Here is a 17,951-nt window from a genome sequence, read left to right as displayed (position 1 = left end):
CTTTTACTGCTGTTGAGGGACTCCTGGTTTTATTTGAAACAGTTTGATGAGCTGGGTCCATGGACCCCCAACAGTTTGCCCTCCCACTGCAGCTGCATGGCAACAGTTTTGCTATGAGCTCTGGACAGGTGCCAAAATTAAGCGCGGGATACAATGAAGGAGGAGGAGGAGGCCAAGAAGCAGAACTTAATCAGCAAAACATGACCTCCTCTTCTCGTGTCAGTTCCAGGTTGAACCCAGATGAACAATCTGAGTGCCCACTGGAGCCCGTGGTTCACTGCCATGGCAAGGGCAAGCTGGACATCAAGAGCAGGAGCTGCAGTCTACTCACCATCTGCCGCTCAGAAGTAATTTTTCCCTGGATGAATCCACGGACCACTGGCTCTGAACAGTCTGGTAACTGGTTTTGTTCATTATCTGTGCCTTTTTAAAGCTGACACTGAGTGTTCAAAATATTTGTGACACAAGAAGCTTCATTAGGCTCTTTACAAACACGTTTTTCCCTCTTTTTAAATGTTTCTTTTTTTCGACTGATATGTAACTCAAACACTCACTGTCTTTGTTACCTTTCTTTGGAAGCAGAACAGCTACAGCAAAGTAACTTTTCAAGAGTGGTCAAAGTCATCTGCTTGATCACACTTAAGAGAACTTTGTTCTAATGTGAGCGCTCTTTCTGCTTTGTCAATGAATGAGTGCTGGTGTTACTGAACAGTTAACCAAATGCCACTGTCATGCTCACAGCATACGGGGCTGTTTTTCCAGTCCTGCAGGCAAAGTGATGTTCCAAACAGACAAGCTGCAGCACAAATGCTGCACAAACACTTCTTTTAATCCAAAAAAAAAAAAGAAAAAATCAGCACTCTGCGATCTGTCATCTCTTGACACGGTCTCAAAATGGATTGTATCAGTTCATTAATTCTATCACATCACGACTATAGAGGCGAGTGTGTTTATTTTGAGAGCAAAATCTCCATATATTTAAAAAAAAAGAGAGAGAGAAAAACTTTTTGATTTTTTTTAATTTAATGTTGTAATCATGCTGGGTTTTTTTCTTTCTTTTTAAATCTTTGAAATAGTTAAACTTTGCTGTGTCGACATGCTGACATATAACAAGGAAGCAGTCCTCCAGTGCGGCAGATTATTGTTATATAGTTTTCACTATAGGTCTTATTAAGTATCCATTAACCCTGGCTTTGTTACATTATTATCAACAGAGCCTGGTGCTGCTCATATACATGTCAAATTGAATCCCTAATGGTGGTTATTTTCAGTGGTGGTCCCAAGGTACCTTTTAAGTGACTGAGATGAGGATTTGACAGGTCTGCTTCCGTGTGTAGCTCTGATTAATGTGTTCTGTCAGGCAGCCGTAGTGGCGTCAGATGTTTCCCCCAGACTGCTTCTTCGGGAGGTAACTTTCCCTGAACACATGACACAGTAGACAGCCAGTCTTGTATAGCGTCTCAACCGTGACTGAATGTGCAGGAAGAGCTGAGGGCTCTTACTTGGTCACAGGTTGATTGTCTGAGGATTAACACGGGCCTCCCTGGCACTTGAAGTCTTCCATGTGCAGGTTATACATTTCAGGATAGAACTGTTAGATGTTTTCCTTTTAACACCCTCTCTTCTTTATGTGCTTCCTCCATCATCAGTCAGCAGTGGCATGGCAGCTGGTCTATCAGGTAGAGGAAGGCAAAGTGTGAAGAGGGAGAGGACAGCCTTTACCAACAACCAGCTGCTGGAGCTGGAGAAGGAGTTCCACTTCAGCCCTTACCTGTGTCGTCCTAGGAGGCTGGAGATGGCTGCTGGGCTCCAGCTCACTGATCGTCAGGTTAAGATCTGGTTTCAAAACCGCAGGATGAGGTACAAGAAGGAGCAGAAGTATGGAAAGATGACAAGTTTATCTCAGTTGGCCACCTGCAACCTGTCCCCCAGCTCAACCTCCTTTGCAGACCACCTGGATTTTCCAGATGCAAACATTGTTAGAACTTCCTCCTCCTCAGACTTGCACGCCTCTCTATTTGGCTCTTTCAGCAACAGCAATAGTGGTCAGTATATTCAGCCATCAGACCTGGCCCATTTGAACTGCATACTTCCATCTGTTGCAAATGGTCCATCGGCCTCCTTTACGGGCATAGATAGTCATCACCATGCTGGCATTTCAAAGTGGCCCTAGGGCCCCATAATGGCCAACTCCTCCTGTGCTCATCAAAATCTCAATATGATACATCTACTTTCACTTACTTATGAAAGACTGGAGGATGAGTCTGATCAGCAGGGTTGAAGTTCCCTCAACACACCCTTTCAGCATTCATGGAACATTTTAATTAAACCATATGAACACATCTTAATTAAAGGAAACCTACAGCGATATCTTTTGTGTTTCTCAAACACAGTGACTGAAGACTGCAGGGCCTCAAACTTGCTGTGCTTTTTGTACATACACACAGCATGCACAAGACATGAAGTAATAATTACATGTTTTTGTTCTGTAATCTTACACGTGTATTGCGCATGGTTAATGCATGCATGATGTAGACTTTTGAGTGAGTTTTCCATTGCCTTCCTGTTGTCAGACAATTGCTAAGTGGTTGTCATTTTCTAAGTGTTACATTAGGATTTTTGTTTTCATCTAAATAGCAGGTTGTGTGAAATATTAGTAAGTGTTAAATGGGCAAATTAATGTTCGTTTTGAATGATGTTATATTTTTGTTAAAACTATTAAATGATACGGCAAGTCTTTGATACTTCTATTGATTAATTGAGATGTCACCTACTGTACAGGCTTAATAAATGAATGTGGGAAAACTGTAGCTCTTGTGCAATGTTTACCCTATTCATCGCTGATTAGACTTACATTTTTTTTTCTCCAGCAGTATTTTTATGATTAAAGATTCCTGGATTAGATCCCAAATGTAATCAAATTAAGGCGTGCTTTAGATTCACTGAAAACTCCGTAGTATTGTGCATTCATGTTGCACAGTCCCGCCACATAAGCCTCTCCCTCACTTCTGCCTATGAGTTCCCCACCATTAATCACTGAGACAAGGCAGTCTTTCCAGCACTCCAACCACAAGCTCTGAACCCATTGGGCACCATGACAAGATCTCTTGCCTCCTCCTTCCCAGCCTTTGCCTTTTCAATAGCCAAATTGTAGTGCTGCAAGTTGGGGCTGGCCTCCCACTCAGGGGGCATGTTAGTTGTGTAGCGTAGAAGCCCTTCCAACATCCTATAGGGCTGCACCAGAGACCAGTGGCATTCAGTCACTTATGACAACATATTATCTTAAAGAACAATGAGAAGACTTCTTTTTTAAATGGCGTTGACTGTGTCACTGTGACATGTGGATTCTGAAATGTAAACAGAGTCATGGAAGGGTTATTTTTAATCATCTATTTTTGATTTTAAAATTGGGGGGAGGGCGTTATGCACGCATTTGATAGAAGTGGGTCACATGTTCTCCTGAATCTCCAGAGTTTATCAGATAGATTGCAACTTCCAAAGGAGCAATTCCTGTCTTATTCTTGATAACGTGAGGCCTGGTGTCGATACTGCGCACGAGTTATAAGCATGCTATATGATGTATAAGAGTTGTGTTGCTGTAAATGAGCTATCACAGATGACCACTGACAGCTATGAAATGGGGGGGTAACAAGGAAGTTGATCCCCTAGTTGTTCTGGATGGAATGCCTTCCTGCTCCTAATTCATCGCTTCATCAGCTGGCATTTGGTAAATATTTGACACCATTTGCAGCACGCCTCAGTAGGTGTCAGGGGAGTTATATAGCACCTATAAGTCTATGAACATTTCGATCTAAATAAAGCCACGTCCACACCACATCTGTAGAGAAGAGGTGGTGACAACTGGGTAATTTAGGAGAAATATAATAAAGGGCAAAAGAGAGAAAGACACATGGCAAGAAAAGTTCTCCTCGAAAAAATATGTTCATTTACAAAGAGGCAGGAAGAGGGGAGGGGAGTGTAAGGAAGAAGAAGCAGACAGCGCTGGATTCCTGAAATTCTTCCATATGCTGGGTGATTTATGATTTTAACAGTGCTGAGGTTCAATGGGACTTTTACCTCTGGTTCCTCTACATGATCTTTTTCCAGCCACTGAAAGCTGGAGGATCCACACACTGAAGTGCAGTAATTCTGTGGATGAGGTCAAGGAGGAGGGGGGGTCCCCAAGGGTCAAAGAAAGCCTCCCCCAAGGGCCCCAGTGCAAGGGCGAACAGACTGCTTCCATTTCAACATTAAGTTAGCCAGTTGTTCACACGCTGGGTCACTCCTAGTTAGCAGCATAAAGTCATTATTTCCTTTTCACTCACTTGACTTCTTTGCCCCGTTTGATCAGATGTGTTTTTAGGGGGCAAGGATCAGGAAAGCCAAAAAATCCTTACATGTTTTTCTAGATTCTGGGCTTTGCCTTAAGTAGATCTTTGAAGTGACAAATGATCCCAGCCGTGGTACCGTGAAACCAGCTTTGGTTACGGTCCATCATTAATTTCAAAATTTTGCATTATGTCCTTTACAGTGACTGATGTGCAACTGTCCAATTTGCAGCTGTTGTGTAACTGATTTGGGGTTTAGATTTGAAAAATGCTCCCTGCATCCAGACTTTTCTTAAGCTGCAGTGAAAACAAAACTGCTCTAAGTTTAACAAAGATGTGCTGCTTTAAGTATCTTTCACTATAATCAACAAATGCCAGCTGCTTCTTATTTTACCATCCCATAAGCTGCTGCTGTCCATTGGAGAAGTGATAATTCCATTCATTATATGGGGCTCTATCAAAGCAAATAAATGATGATGATAATAATTAATGCTTATGAGTCAACCCTTTCGTTTATTAGTATATATTTCCATAAACAGTTTATTTTCTGATTGGCCTGCAGCCTAAGAGAGATTCCTAAAGCCTGAAAGTAACTAAAAATCCTCTAAGCTCCATTTAGGAGGTTTTCCCCTCAGTTTATTCTTCATTTGCTAATTTGTTTTCCCATCCTTGGCCACGATCCATGCATGCGGTTATTTACATCAGTAATTAATGCCAATGACTAACCTGCTTTAAAATTTCATAAGCTGGGCTTGGTGTCCACCGAAAAGCACGATGTCTTTTCAGTACAATGACCTCCATTTATTTAGCACTGATTTATTTATGAGGTTTTTGCTTTGGCAAACAATGCTTTATCAGAGAACACAAAGAAAGGTAACCTCCTCATTATATAGCGATTAAAAAAACATCTCCAGGGGTAGTAACAATGGACATTATTTACATTTAAAATTCATTAAACAAAAATGTTCAAATCCCCTTTTGAAATTATCACACAGTATCTTAGGAAAATATTTCTGTAGGCACAGTTTCTAAGTAGGCATATACCCTCAATATGTACTGAATTTATGGCCTTATTCAATCGCCGATGAGTTCAGATCATAAGGCGAGCTCGAGCAAGGAATAAAGAATGAAAAAAGAAAAGAAAACAACAACACAAGTATGTGTGCCTCTTAAACAACATGAATACATGTGCCAAAGTCCTGTTCTTGATGCTGTTTATTCTGACAGAAAACTTTACAATATAAACATGAAACCAAGTTTGTGCAAAAGCGTGTATGCATCGATGTCCATCCTGCAGAAATAAAATTCATGTTAAAACACTTTTCATTGGACAACAAAACAACGCCTTTGGAATTTGTGTGAATTTGCTTTTGCTCCTTACATAAATGAGTTCAGATGGATGGCTGTACTATTTAAAGACATGAAATATCACCAAAAGGCTTATTTTTGTCATTTATGTCTTTCGTAGATTTCGGTGTCGATAATGTGGAAGTGTGTTATAACTGACACATATTTAACAACATATAAAAGACTCAAGAATAACAGTTAAGTGTAAGAAAATGCCACTCAGCAACAAAGATGTTATTGGAAAGGTTTTGGTGAAAAAAGCAGAGACGTAAAAACTGCTGCATGCAGGAGAAAAGCCAACAGAGGCCTAGAAGTCATTTCCGCTTTGGTGGGGATATGTTCTACAGACTGGTTTCTGTGAATTACTGCTTCATTAAATAAAATCTTTAAAATTTCTGGCACGCATTGCATGTTCTCCTAGTTTTCTCACAGCCTTATGGTCAGACTCTAATATCTACTTTTATAAAATAATTTGTATAAGCATAATGGTAGGGTTTATGACCAAACTGGGAAATCTTCCTTTTAATTTTTAAAGTAAATCAGTAAAATAAAAACTTGTGAATGTCACAAACACAACTTTGCTCAGTTCTGGTGTATAACGTGGAACTTTTATGATTGGCCTTTAGGAGGTTTTGTTCTTTTTATGACCCGCTAACCTTCTTAGCTTTCTCCCTCCACAGTAGTAAGTGCTGCCCACCAGTCTCTCCAGGTGCTTGTTGCTCAAGATGATTGTTAAGTATCAATTTCCTGTGTCACCTTTATGGGTTTTATTTATTTGTCTGCTCCTTCTTGTGGAACAGTGCCTGAGCATCACTCAGGTAGATGGATTATAACTCAACTGCTACGACTCATCAATCTTGGAAATTTGACTTCCTGAATCTCATACAACTGTTACTGTCATATTATGGCACAGCATTATCAAGATCAATGGCATTTTAAATGCTTCCCAGTTAAGGATGATCGGTGACAATAAAAAGGTAAGTTGGTGATGAAACTGTCTCTGCTGTGGTGAGCTGCACTCAGCGCAGTGAGGGAGTCACCTACTGCAGCCCCAGACGAGATCTGCCTAACTGAATGAACTTGTAATCACAACAGTCACCCTGCTAAATGTCACATGTTGACCATTATTGATCATCCAAGACGTATTCAATACCCAATGACTTCATCAGGGTCTAATCAATTGACTTTTTTTTTTTTTGTTCACACATAAAAAAGCATTTTAATATTCACAGCATAAAAGGATTTGCAGTGTTATCAGAATAGTGATATCAGGCTGCTGGAAATGTGAACTGTATGTAAGCTTCAAATCCCACTGCTTTGTGTCTAGTCTCCCCTGGAGACAGGAGACCATCTGTAACAGCACAAGAAAATAAACATAATTGATTTTCCTTAATACTTTATAGTGTTACCTATCAGCCTGCACACACAGTTTGCAAACTGACGTAATGTTTTAGACCTTTGACACACACAGAAAGGAGTTTCAGATTGGAGAGACTCGGCTCGGATTCTCAGATATCAGCTACATCTGTAGGTGGTGTCCACAGTGGGATTTTATGCTGCTATATCCCAATTACATAATGCCTAATACGGACATACACAAGTTAAGGTAAAGTTCATTTTTAGGTTGTTCAGCTGAAGTACCTGGATAGCAACAGATATTCCAGACGTTTTACAGCTCCATTTCACTGGACTCTCATTAGCAAATACATTAAAATAGTGTAATAACACAGTCCTGTAAACAGTAAAATATTATTAACTGCAGCACAAACAGCAGGTTTCTAAAACAGTTTGAGCCAAAGGTTTTTTCAGCTTCATTTATCTTGTATTATTTCAACTGGGTTTCACTTGGAATACCTAATAAAGTGGCTTTCAGGTGTCCCAATTTAATGGCTATTTCCTGACTTGTGATAAGGAAAATTGAGTAGACATGTAGCTTGTTTAGTTTTGCAAACATATTATTTTTACGTCAGCACTGTGGGACAATGAAACCATCAGAAAGTAATTTTAATGAAACATTCGATACTTCAAAAAGACAGACATTCATTTTCACTGCAGTATTAATTTTGCAGTGTAATAATGTTGCTGATGTAATTTTCATAACAGAACTTTAAATTAAACTTTTCACATATTTCATGGTTACTGTTAAGGAAATTTGTTTAACATGATCCATGAAAATCCAAAACTGGAGCCACGAAAATATGATTTAGGTCTGAATACCTAAATCTTCTTAAATGCACGAATAAGCTGACAGACTGGCAGACATGGCGACACAAATTGTTTTCACTACTTTAAAACTACTTAATAAGACACAAAAGACATATAATGAATATATGAATATTCTAAAAACCCAGCATTCTTTCAAAGCTTTACGTTTTTTCCATTGCTGACATTTTCCTACTTAAGACTAAAAGAATAATCTATCTTTAACTTAAACAGAGGATTAGTGTTTTATTAATATGGCATCGCTGTTCTATCAACATTTTGCTATTAACCATGCTTAGCATGCACAGTAGACTACTGATTTGTGCTGTGAACAAGCAGGGGATGTTTAAGTAAAAAATAAATAAATAAATAAAAGCAACTCCTCTTTCCCTGCAGCTAAAACAATGCTGTATGAGGGAGAATATTACAGAGTGTGCTGCAATGATGAACATTTCCTCCTGTTTCATGTTTAACCCTGCTCATTTCCCACAGTAAGAACTCCGGAAACACACAAGTGTGCACAGCAGCTTGGGGGGAAGATGACTGATGGCTTGTTGTCATGATGTTTGGGATTCTGCCGACTCGAAGCCTCCTGGCTCACTGAAGCTGTGAAGCGCTGCAGCACATACTACAGGCTATAGTTGAAAAGTCCTGGTATTAGTAAGGTATTGCTTCATTGTCACACTGTTGAGCCTGTGCAGAATGCAGTTATCTGTAATGTCCCTGGCCATTTGCAAAGTAGTTGCACTGGATTTATGATTATGGCTCATGTGCCGAGACAGATTTCTGCTATTCAACAATGAAGCAAGAACAATTATTAGAATTTCACACTGAGCGGATGGGTTATTTTGTTTTCAGCTGGTATTCCCTGGATTGTGTGTGTGGTCTGGGTATACGCTAAGATAAACCTTACTTCTGACCTAAGGATTTTTCAAAATTGTCAATATTTGGGGGGGGGGAAAAGCCGACAGGCACCATCAATCACTCAGATAGCCATCTTTCAACTGGTCAGTGTGCCACGCTTTCTGTGTGTGCTTCTTCTTCAGTCCTTTCTCTGTACCTTGAATTATTTCTCTTTGTCCCTCTGCCATATTACAGCTCTATCGTGATGTCTGATGAACCTTCCCACCATGAACATGGCATAGATAGCTGCCATCTTCCCGTCTTGGAACTGCATTAACATTCTCAGCCTTGTGAGGTTCAAGAGCTGACACATAATGAGACTTGACAGTGTTGCAGGGCTACACAAGGGTCTGGTGTCAACTGCGGTTGCAGCATTATGTCAGCAGCAGCAGGATGAGAGTTCACTTCAAAACCAAGGAGGTAATCCGAGCACGGCCGCACTGATCCCAGGGCCTTGACTGCCTATTGACACACATCAGAACATGGACGCAAAACAAATTAACATCGGTCAATATTCTCCCCCCACCTCCTCCTGGCTCCTGACATAGCCACCTAAGTGTTGCCATGTTTACCTCACCTCCAGTCAAAACAATAGAGACTACGGGGATAATGATGGAAAGGAAGAAAATGTCTGCACTCAGGTTTAAGAGGGTATTTCAGGTGTTTATGGGCAGAATATTCCCATTCCTGGTATGTGTGTAAGACTGCAGAGTTTGGTTTGAGGGGGATTCAAATTCAGAATTGTATTTGCAGGATCCATTTCATTTAAACAGAGAGATTATACTCTTTCTAAATCTTGTGCAAAATTTGTGGTTAAGGGGACACAAGCTGTCCAGAGGAAGGAGTCTGAGCTAAACAAAATCATGCAACTTCTGTTCCACCGGGCAGTGATGTGGAACAACACCTCATATATGCTAATCAAGCATATGGCACTTCTAGGAATAAAACATGGGTTGTTGTTGTTGTTGTTGTTCTATGAGATTAAAAAAAAGGTTACTTGATTTTGAATGCAATTTGAATGCATCCAAAGGCTGCAATAGTCTGTGGCTGCAGCAAAAACAAGGGGAAGGAAAAAAATCATTTGCAAATGTAAAAACCGAGATTGCCCGCACCTGTTTTTTTCCCCTCTTCCTCTTCTTTTCCCCTCTCTGCAACCCTTTCCCGTCCCCCGCCTCCCTCTGCTGAAAGCCATTACAGAAATACAATTTCTAATACCTCCGCACAGGTCTTCGATCGACTGCAAACAAATTTATATTCAGGCGGTAAACAGAAAGCTGCAGAGATTTATTTAGAGTGTGGAGGAGAGAAACAAGCTAGCGCGTGAACCCTGAGTAACCTCCGAGCTGACATGAAGATGGATCAGTGCACCATGCAAATGCATGGAGAGAAGGGATATATTGCACTCAGTCATTCAGCACATCGCTGCCTGTAGAATCCCATTAACTCCCACAGCTGGGACCATATTTCTGTGTTGTAAGAATGCAGTTAGAAGTTGTTCATTACGCTGAATTATTTTGTAATTACTGCAGACTTAAAAGACATAGAAAATATAGTTAAAATAACGCGATAAGAACGGAGGCAGATATTTTATAGGTTAGGGTTTTAATTAAATGTTACCTGTTAGATAGCACATAATACTAATATTAATAATGTTAATGACAGTTATGCTGCTACTACTACCACTAGCGATGATAATAATAAAAAGGTAATATAACCGTGTAGTTACTATATTTAAGTAGTAATAAAATGCATATATAAAAAATTTAATTTACTAATTAATAGGTTGGTTTTTTAACTAATTAAACTAAGAGTCCGTGGGAAAGAAAAATACAGGTGTAAATAAGTTAAAATTATTAAATTTCTTTACACGTCTTCAACTTATTTGCAGGATCACAGCATTTTTTTTTACAGAGATAAAAAATAAAACGATCACATGATCGTTGAAACTTAAAAATAACAAGCTAGCTATTTAATGTTTGTCATTCTTTTTTTCAACCCTCGCAAAATATTGGATATATAGAAGCTGTGAAAGCGAAAATAAATGTGGTTTTCAAATGAATATTAGACGTTAGCACTGGCGCATCAGGGCATTATCAGCTCTATTAATTCCCATGGTTTTAAATGTATGCGGCCAAGCTGAGTGTCACAGTGATGCGTGAATTTGAAAGTAGGTCACCAGAAATAAATGCATAAATAAATATATAAATGAAAACAAAAAACCCCCAAACAGCTGCACTGTGGAGCTCCTTGATCTGTGAGCTGCTGTAGCTGTGCGCCTGTAGATCTGCTTTTGCACCAAATGCCTTTTAGGGCGGTGCAGACCCAGCAGCTTTTTGCGCTTCTTAATATCTAAATATATTTTCTGTCACTCTTTCAACTTTCAGCCATGTAACCCTGTTTACACATGCGCGAAAATTGTCCCACAGCAGTTCATTTCCGGTTAAACACGAGAAAAGTACAGTCGTAAAAGCAGCTGCTAACCCAGCTGAGGAGCACGTCAAACTTGAGCTGGACACGTCCTCTCTCCCACTTACAGCTTCTTGATCTTCACGCGGAGCCATTTTTTGTATTTGTTCGAGACTAATTACAAATCTGCTGCCACTGAACTTCTAAATACCAGCTGTCACGACCTCTGAACCCGTCAAGTGTGTCTTTCACATGACCTAAGCCCTTTGCTAAAGAGGGCCCTGGGTTTTTCAAGAAGCCTTGAAAAATTTACATAATCCATTAACTACATCAGTGTAGACTTATATTATGCTAATTCGACTTTGGACAAAAAGTTTTTTTATTGTTATCTTGAAAAATAACCAGTGAGGAAGAATATGACTTTGTCTAAATGGACAAAAACTGTGTTTTTTGGCGTCGTGTCCTACCTGTCTGAAGGTGAGAGGCCCACAGAGGTCCTCGGTGTGATGATGATTGACTTTCCTGCTGCTTTCTAAGGATGTTTGTAGTTTTGTTCTGTGGGCCTGCTTGTTGTGCTCGGACACCATTAAAAATGTTGACCTTAAGCGAGTCTCGCAACTTGCTTGCTCGGCTTAATCAGTTTTGTCCAGCCTGATGACAGAGATGTCCAGCTATTGGCCGAGAAGGGGAGGGCACGTCATCTCCATCAATCAGGGACTGCTGTTTCTCCTCTGAGGAATGTCCCCACGGTCGTCCAGCCGCCTGACCATGCATGAGAGGCCGGGCATGAAGTGCAAGCCCGTCCAATGATTATGCAGGGGAAAGGTGATAATGACTTCCTATCAAGAGTTAACGGCCGAAGGGGAGAATAGCCCTCTGTTAACGGGCTGCTGCCGAGCAAAAGAGGTTATAAACCAGGACCTGGGCAGCAGGTCTCATCCTGAACTCGGTGGTCGTGATGAGGAGGGGAAAGTGGAGGTGGAAGTTGCCTCGGGATTTTATTCTCCGCGTCTGACTTTGTGCACCTCTTCGGACAGCCCTCCTCCTCCAGGGTTTGAGGCTCTGGAGGGATTCTCGACACTGGCCTGCCCCCACTCGTCCCGTGTCCCCTGGCGGTGCAGGGTGCAGGGGCAGGGCTCTCCAGGACGTGGATACTGCGCGTCAAATAAAGAGAAGCCACAGCGCTTTGGGTCACTTACGGAGGAAATTCAAATTTACCCTCACAATATCCCCGAGATTCACATCACCGTGGGAAGCTCCACGAGCCCGGACTGTAAAGGAGCTGATACGGATGAAAGGAGTAAAACTTTTGAGTGGATGAGAGTAAAGAGGAGTCAGCACCGGGCGGGTAAGTTTTTTATGTGTGTGTTCAGGGAAACGGAGCGAGAGAGGGAGGGGTGAAATGACCGCGAATTTAATTTGGGATAATTTGTAAATTTGTTTTGTTCGGTTTTTAGCTTTTAAATAACTTCCCTTTATAGTTGAGAAAGTTTGATCGAAGTTTTCTATTCGAGCAGGAAAAGAAAAAAAAGGAGGGGGGGGGGGGCTGACGTGTGTGATGCGTCACAGTGAACGATTTCCTCCGTCACCAACAAACAAAAGATGGATTTCAAAGATAAATGCTCCCACCTTAAAAAGCAAATCAAAACGCTTCGAAGGCAGCTATAGCTGTTCCTACTCGACGCCACATTTGAATATGCTCATGAGGAGTCGGGTGCAATTTTCTTAACGGTTTCATGTTAATATGTCTGTTAGGTTATTTAACATTTTTTGCTCCACCTACTGTTGCAAGCCGGATTTAGACTGTGCACAGAGGGAGAAGGTGAAGTACAGTGAGAAGCCTGTTTAGCCTCAGTGTATATTCAACCCAGAAAACAATCAATTATTTACCCTTGCCCTTACTAACCAGCAGACTTTGAATAATGCAACAGACCACTGCCTGTCGAGGCTCACAGGAAGTTGAGTAAAACTTACTCCTGTAAGCTGAAGTGCTCCCTGAGTATTGATTAGTTGTCTGTTTGTAATGAAAGCCCTTGTGTATTGATTTCAGTTTGCAGCACCTTTACATGTGTCCACCTTTTTAACATAATTGCTGTCACAGATCACCATTTCACTGACTGATGAGTTCTGGGCAGAGAGCCCACAGAAGAATACATATCCCAGACTTTAAAAAAATATATATCAGGAGCATACTAATGTGAAAAATGCCCATCAATCCTCAATTTTATGTGAGTTATAGTATCTTATGTAGATCCTTCATTTGATCAATAATGTCACTTGATTGACTGGCCACTGTACTTGGGCTGGGTTTCATAAATTTTACATGGAGGAAGATTTACAACAGCGGTGGTCCAGTATTGTTTTTTCTTTCTTTTCTTTTTAATAGTCTGTGTCTGCAGTAAGAATGCTGCTGACCCAAATATCCAGTGACCAAATCTGAAACAAACAAAAAAACTATTTGTGGTAGAAGGGCCCAGCTTGTCTTTTAAGGGACGCAACAAACAATCTGAACATAAAATGATGTCATAATCTTTCTGCTACCTTTGTATGCTCTCAAAAAAGGAGAGACATCACATTTGATTTTAATTTTGATCATTTTGTGACTCAACAAACATAAAATCTGTAGAACCCAACTGTTTGCTCAATATTCAGATTAGTCCACCGGACGGTCGCAGAATAAAAAACTGTGTGGCAATGGGTCAAGCTTAAACTAATGAAATAACAACTACATTTTAAAAAAATACAATAAAAAAATCCTTGGTTACATTAGTGGCTTAGCTACTGATCTGCATTTGCAGATTCTTTTAAAGATGTCGCTGTGACAGAAACAGAAATGTGGCATAAACACAGCTGATTTATTATAAAAAATGAAATGGTGTAAGAAACAAACAAACCAACAAACAAATAGAAAAACCTACAGTTCATGTTCTTTAGACCGGATATATTGCCAAAGCGAGGAAGGTAGAAGGTGGCAGGCACACTGCTGATTGATCTCAAAGTCATTTTATCCATCAAACACATTAGAGACACACTCACATGATCCAAATCCATGTGCTTGGGAAAACCATTTGCTCACACCCACCCACGCAAAAAGACATTTCCTGCCAGTATTGTTTGTATCTCTGTAACCTCTTTCTGTTTCTCTCTGAAGGAGATCATCTGTAGGAGTAACTCATTAGGACTACTGTGTAACTTGTAAAAGAGTCATTAGTGAAAGTATGCTTTCCTCTGGAGGTTGTATTGGTTTTGCAACCCCCCCCCCCCCCCCCCAAAAAAAAAAAAAAAAAGTATTGCGTATTCTTCCATGTTGAAAGGCCTCCATAGACCTGCTGTAACCTGATCTCCTGGCTCAGTGTATATACTCCCAGTGCGTCATTCTTCAATTATGCTTTGACAGCACCTGAATTACTGTGGGCTGGATGCCCAGATGACTGAGGCAATGTGTATTGATCTATCCCTTTTCTTCTTCCCTCTCCTTGGCTTGGAAGGCCCTTCCATTCCCTTTGCTGGCTGGCTATTTTTAAGCATGCAAGTCATTCCTCAAATATTTAGTTTGATTCTTTTATGCCCTCTGGCCGGCATCAATTCTATTATCTTTGGAGCCATTAATCAGAATGTGCATGTGATTTGCACTCCACAAAGCTCAAGTTCTTAATTACGTACAGTTTCTCTGCATTGGTTCTTCATATTCACTGGCCTCAAATTCTCAGGCTTGGTCACCTTCGCATTCATTTTCTTAAAACACAGATGTTGACATTTATCCTATAACTGACCTTTCCATCTGCTATGCTTTTCCAAGTGGCTGGAGGCCTGTTAACCTTCCTCTCTATGAATTGTGGTGGGAGGCATTGCTCTACACCTGGCACACTGACTCCATTATGCAGAAGCAGCAGCCCATTTTCTCAGAGGCAAAGACACACTGACGACTACCCACAATGTCAGCAATGAAAAATCCAGATATAGCTGCACTTCCTGTCATTCATTGCACATAAGTAGCACAGATGATACTTTAATGTGTAACCCAGAAACCTCAGAGGACAAAAATGGAGACATTTGTCATTAATGCAGCGTTCGAAAGGATTTGTAAACTGTTAAACTGTCATTGACACAGAAAGACCCGAAGGCAAATAATTAATGATTCCGATGAATACAGTTAATGGACTGTAAATGCTACAAAGTTGTGTTGAATCGCCAAACATCTGACTGCTTTATATCAGAATATACGGCATATATTATTTTCTATACGGTTTTTAATGAACTCGCTGAATGTTTTGATGAACACGCTTTTAAAATATAATACTGCCCAGTAATACTGCAAAACATCCAAACTCACACTCAGAAGTTTCACTTTAAATCTGATTTCCAAGCTGTGAGCTTGTGGACTGCAATGTGCTGCACAGGTCTTTCTGTTGTTATGTCCCATGTAGATAGCACAACATTTCAAGCCTCTCTGCTTTACAGCAGTTCAGGATTTTGCACCCTGCCTATAGGCTTTTTGGTAAAGCTGATACCTCTGATGAAACATCTTCATTATACAGGGGACACTTTAAATCATTAGACTGGCACAGAGCCAATTCCTGTAAATGAGTTTTATATCATTTTATCCCCGGTGAATGCTTCAATACTGAACTATTCTTTAAGTAAAAAAATATAATAACGATTATTTATTTATTCTCCATTATCACTGAGATTGGACTGCATATCATTTATTCAGTAAACACTGAATTTATTTTTTTCTGGAAACAAAGTTATGACTTCACGTATAGCCGAACAAACTGAACCTTTCACGTTTTCAGCTTTGGGGTTCAGCTTAAATCGAGGATATGGGCGTGGATAATTTAATTCAGAAAGGTTTTGTGCTTCTTTTGTTAGTAGCCTCATTGATCTTGCTAAAGAAGGTTTTCATGTCCTCTCTCTCTCCCCAGTCAGGACGCGCATGACCTGTGGGTTCAGTATTGTTGACTCGGGCCTCGGTGTGGTGGAGGCTGGAAATCGCAGCATCTGCGCGGACGGCCATCCCACGATGACCGGAGCCCCGAGGATCAGTTACAGCACCAAGCAGCTGACCGAGCTGGAGAAGGAGTTTCACTTCAACAAGTACCTGACGCGGGCCAGGCGGGTGGAGGTCGCCGGCGCCCTGCAGCTTAGCGAGACCCAGGTGAAAGTTTGGTTTCAGAACAGACGCATGAAGGAGAAGAAATTACAGAGAGACGGGCTACTCTCCGACCCAAGGCCCGCGGCTCCGCACTCACACGCCGACACTTTGGACACCTGCCCCTTCCACGGACCGACCTAGCCAAAAAAAAAAAAAAAAAAAAAAAAAAAATCAAAACAAACAAACAAACACCTGCCCCTGAACTCCTGAACTGCATCGTGCGTTACACGGCAAGTCTGCACATGTTTTGATTGGCGTTTGCATCGTTTTCAATCAGGCTTCACCTTTATTTGCTTACAACGATGGATGCTTAACGCAAGAAGCGCAAAGGCAAGTTTCTTCATGCAAGAACGGGCCCAGACGATTTGTCATTCTCTCCGGCTTCAGACTGGTGCTCTGATTTGAATATTAAAATTCAACTCATCCCATTGCGCTCCTATCTACACAATGTAAACGAAGATACAAACTCATATTAATTGCCCATAGAAACTGTGGAAGTCCATTTGCGTATTTTCTTTTTGTGTTTTTTGTGTTTCTTTTTTTTGTTTTTGTTTTTTACTTTTTTTTTTTGGACAATTTATTCGGCAAACTTGAACACATTTTAACTCGTGCTTCCCAGTTTCTATGTAAAATGTATTATTTCTATTTATTGAAGATCTATTTATGATTATTATTTATTCTGATATTTTTACAGCATTTATTCACATTATGCCATAGCTGCCGTCTCAGACAAATTAAAGTCCACAATTATGTGGAATTGTTTCTGTTTAAGCTGTTTGCTTCTGACGGCTCACATTTGAGGACAGGAGGAGATACACCTGTTGTAGGCAGAGCCCACGCGTTATGTTACCAAATATTTATCAAGCTAATTTAGCTTCGCTTTGAATCCTGCCTTCGTGTCGTGTGTTTTATCCACTCCCACTGTTTCCTTTATCCACGGAACGATTAAAATGCCATGATTGATGGAGAGATTTATTGACGGGCTCGTATTGGAGTATTGATCCGTGGTGATCCATCCATTTGAGGCACAAATATGTGAGCATTTGCATGCATGTGTAACTGCATGTTAATGGAATGTAGAAACGTCGCGATCGGGAGCTGTTGCGTCTTTTATTGCTTCTATATATGCATCAGAAAATGATAATTTAGCTGAAAGACTCATGCGGGAGAAGAGACAATAAAACGGTGCCTGTGCTGTTTTGCAGATCAACCAATAAACTGTGTGGCCCCAGCAGTTCGAGCAGCTAAATATTCCTTCCAGATTCACATCTCATCTCATATAAAGTAAATGATGGTAAACACGGCCCTTAAACACTGTTATGTTTCCGGTATCACACTGCGTTTCTATCATGTTAATGTCTACTTTAATATCAAGATATGGGCCATCAGGCACATTAATTTTGTGTAAGGGAATATTTTTGTTTAGCTTTCAATTAGCGTGTTTGCACTGGATATGAAGGTTACTGGATCCAAAACGGATATTAATCATAACAAAGGAATTAAACTTGAGTGTTGGAGATTAGAAATAAAGTGCTAGGATTAAAAAAAAGATGAAGAAGAAGAGGAGGAGGAGGAGGAAGAAATTGGGTCGGTTTCAAACCTCTGACGAG

At 40.6% G+C, this 17,951-nt stretch overlaps 2 protein-coding genes across 2 annotated transcripts; both read left to right on the top strand.

Annotated features, from left to right (window-relative positions):
* The first annotated feature begins 59 nt into the window (after nucleotides 1-59).
* Nucleotides 60-2,819, top strand: LOC147304775 (uncharacterized). The gene is made up of 2 exons (XM_086277019.1): nucleotides 60-396; nucleotides 1,650-2,819. The coding sequence occupies exons 1-2, from the start codon at nucleotides 60-62 to the stop codon at nucleotides 2,171-2,173; spliced, it is 861 nt and encodes a 286-aa protein (XP_086133145.1). The 3' UTR covers nucleotides 2,174-2,819.
* A 9,069-nt stretch (nucleotides 2,820-11,888) lies between these two features.
* On the top strand, nucleotides 11,889-17,667 carry hoxc1a (homeobox C1a). Its single transcript, XM_086278584.1, has 2 exons — nucleotides 11,889-12,534; nucleotides 16,112-17,667. The coding sequence occupies exons 1-2, from the start codon at nucleotides 12,018-12,020 to the stop codon at nucleotides 16,480-16,482; spliced, it is 888 nt and encodes a 295-aa protein (XP_086134710.1). The 5' UTR covers nucleotides 11,889-12,017; the 3' UTR covers nucleotides 16,483-17,667.
* Nucleotides 17,668-17,951: the final 284 nt, after the last annotated feature.

This window comes from Aulonocara sp. 'chitande type north' Nkhata Bay, linkage group LG20 (genome assembly GCF_057382095.1).
Source record: "Aulonocara sp. 'chitande type north' Nkhata Bay isolate Kocher_YH1m ecotype deep benthic linkage group LG20, A_spYH_male_GT1.1, whole genome shotgun sequence".
Classification (NCBI taxonomy): Eukaryota; Metazoa; Chordata; class Actinopteri; order Cichliformes; family Cichlidae; genus Aulonocara; species Aulonocara sp. 'chitande type north' Nkhata Bay.
This window is presented reverse-complemented; position numbering and strand designations above follow the sequence as displayed.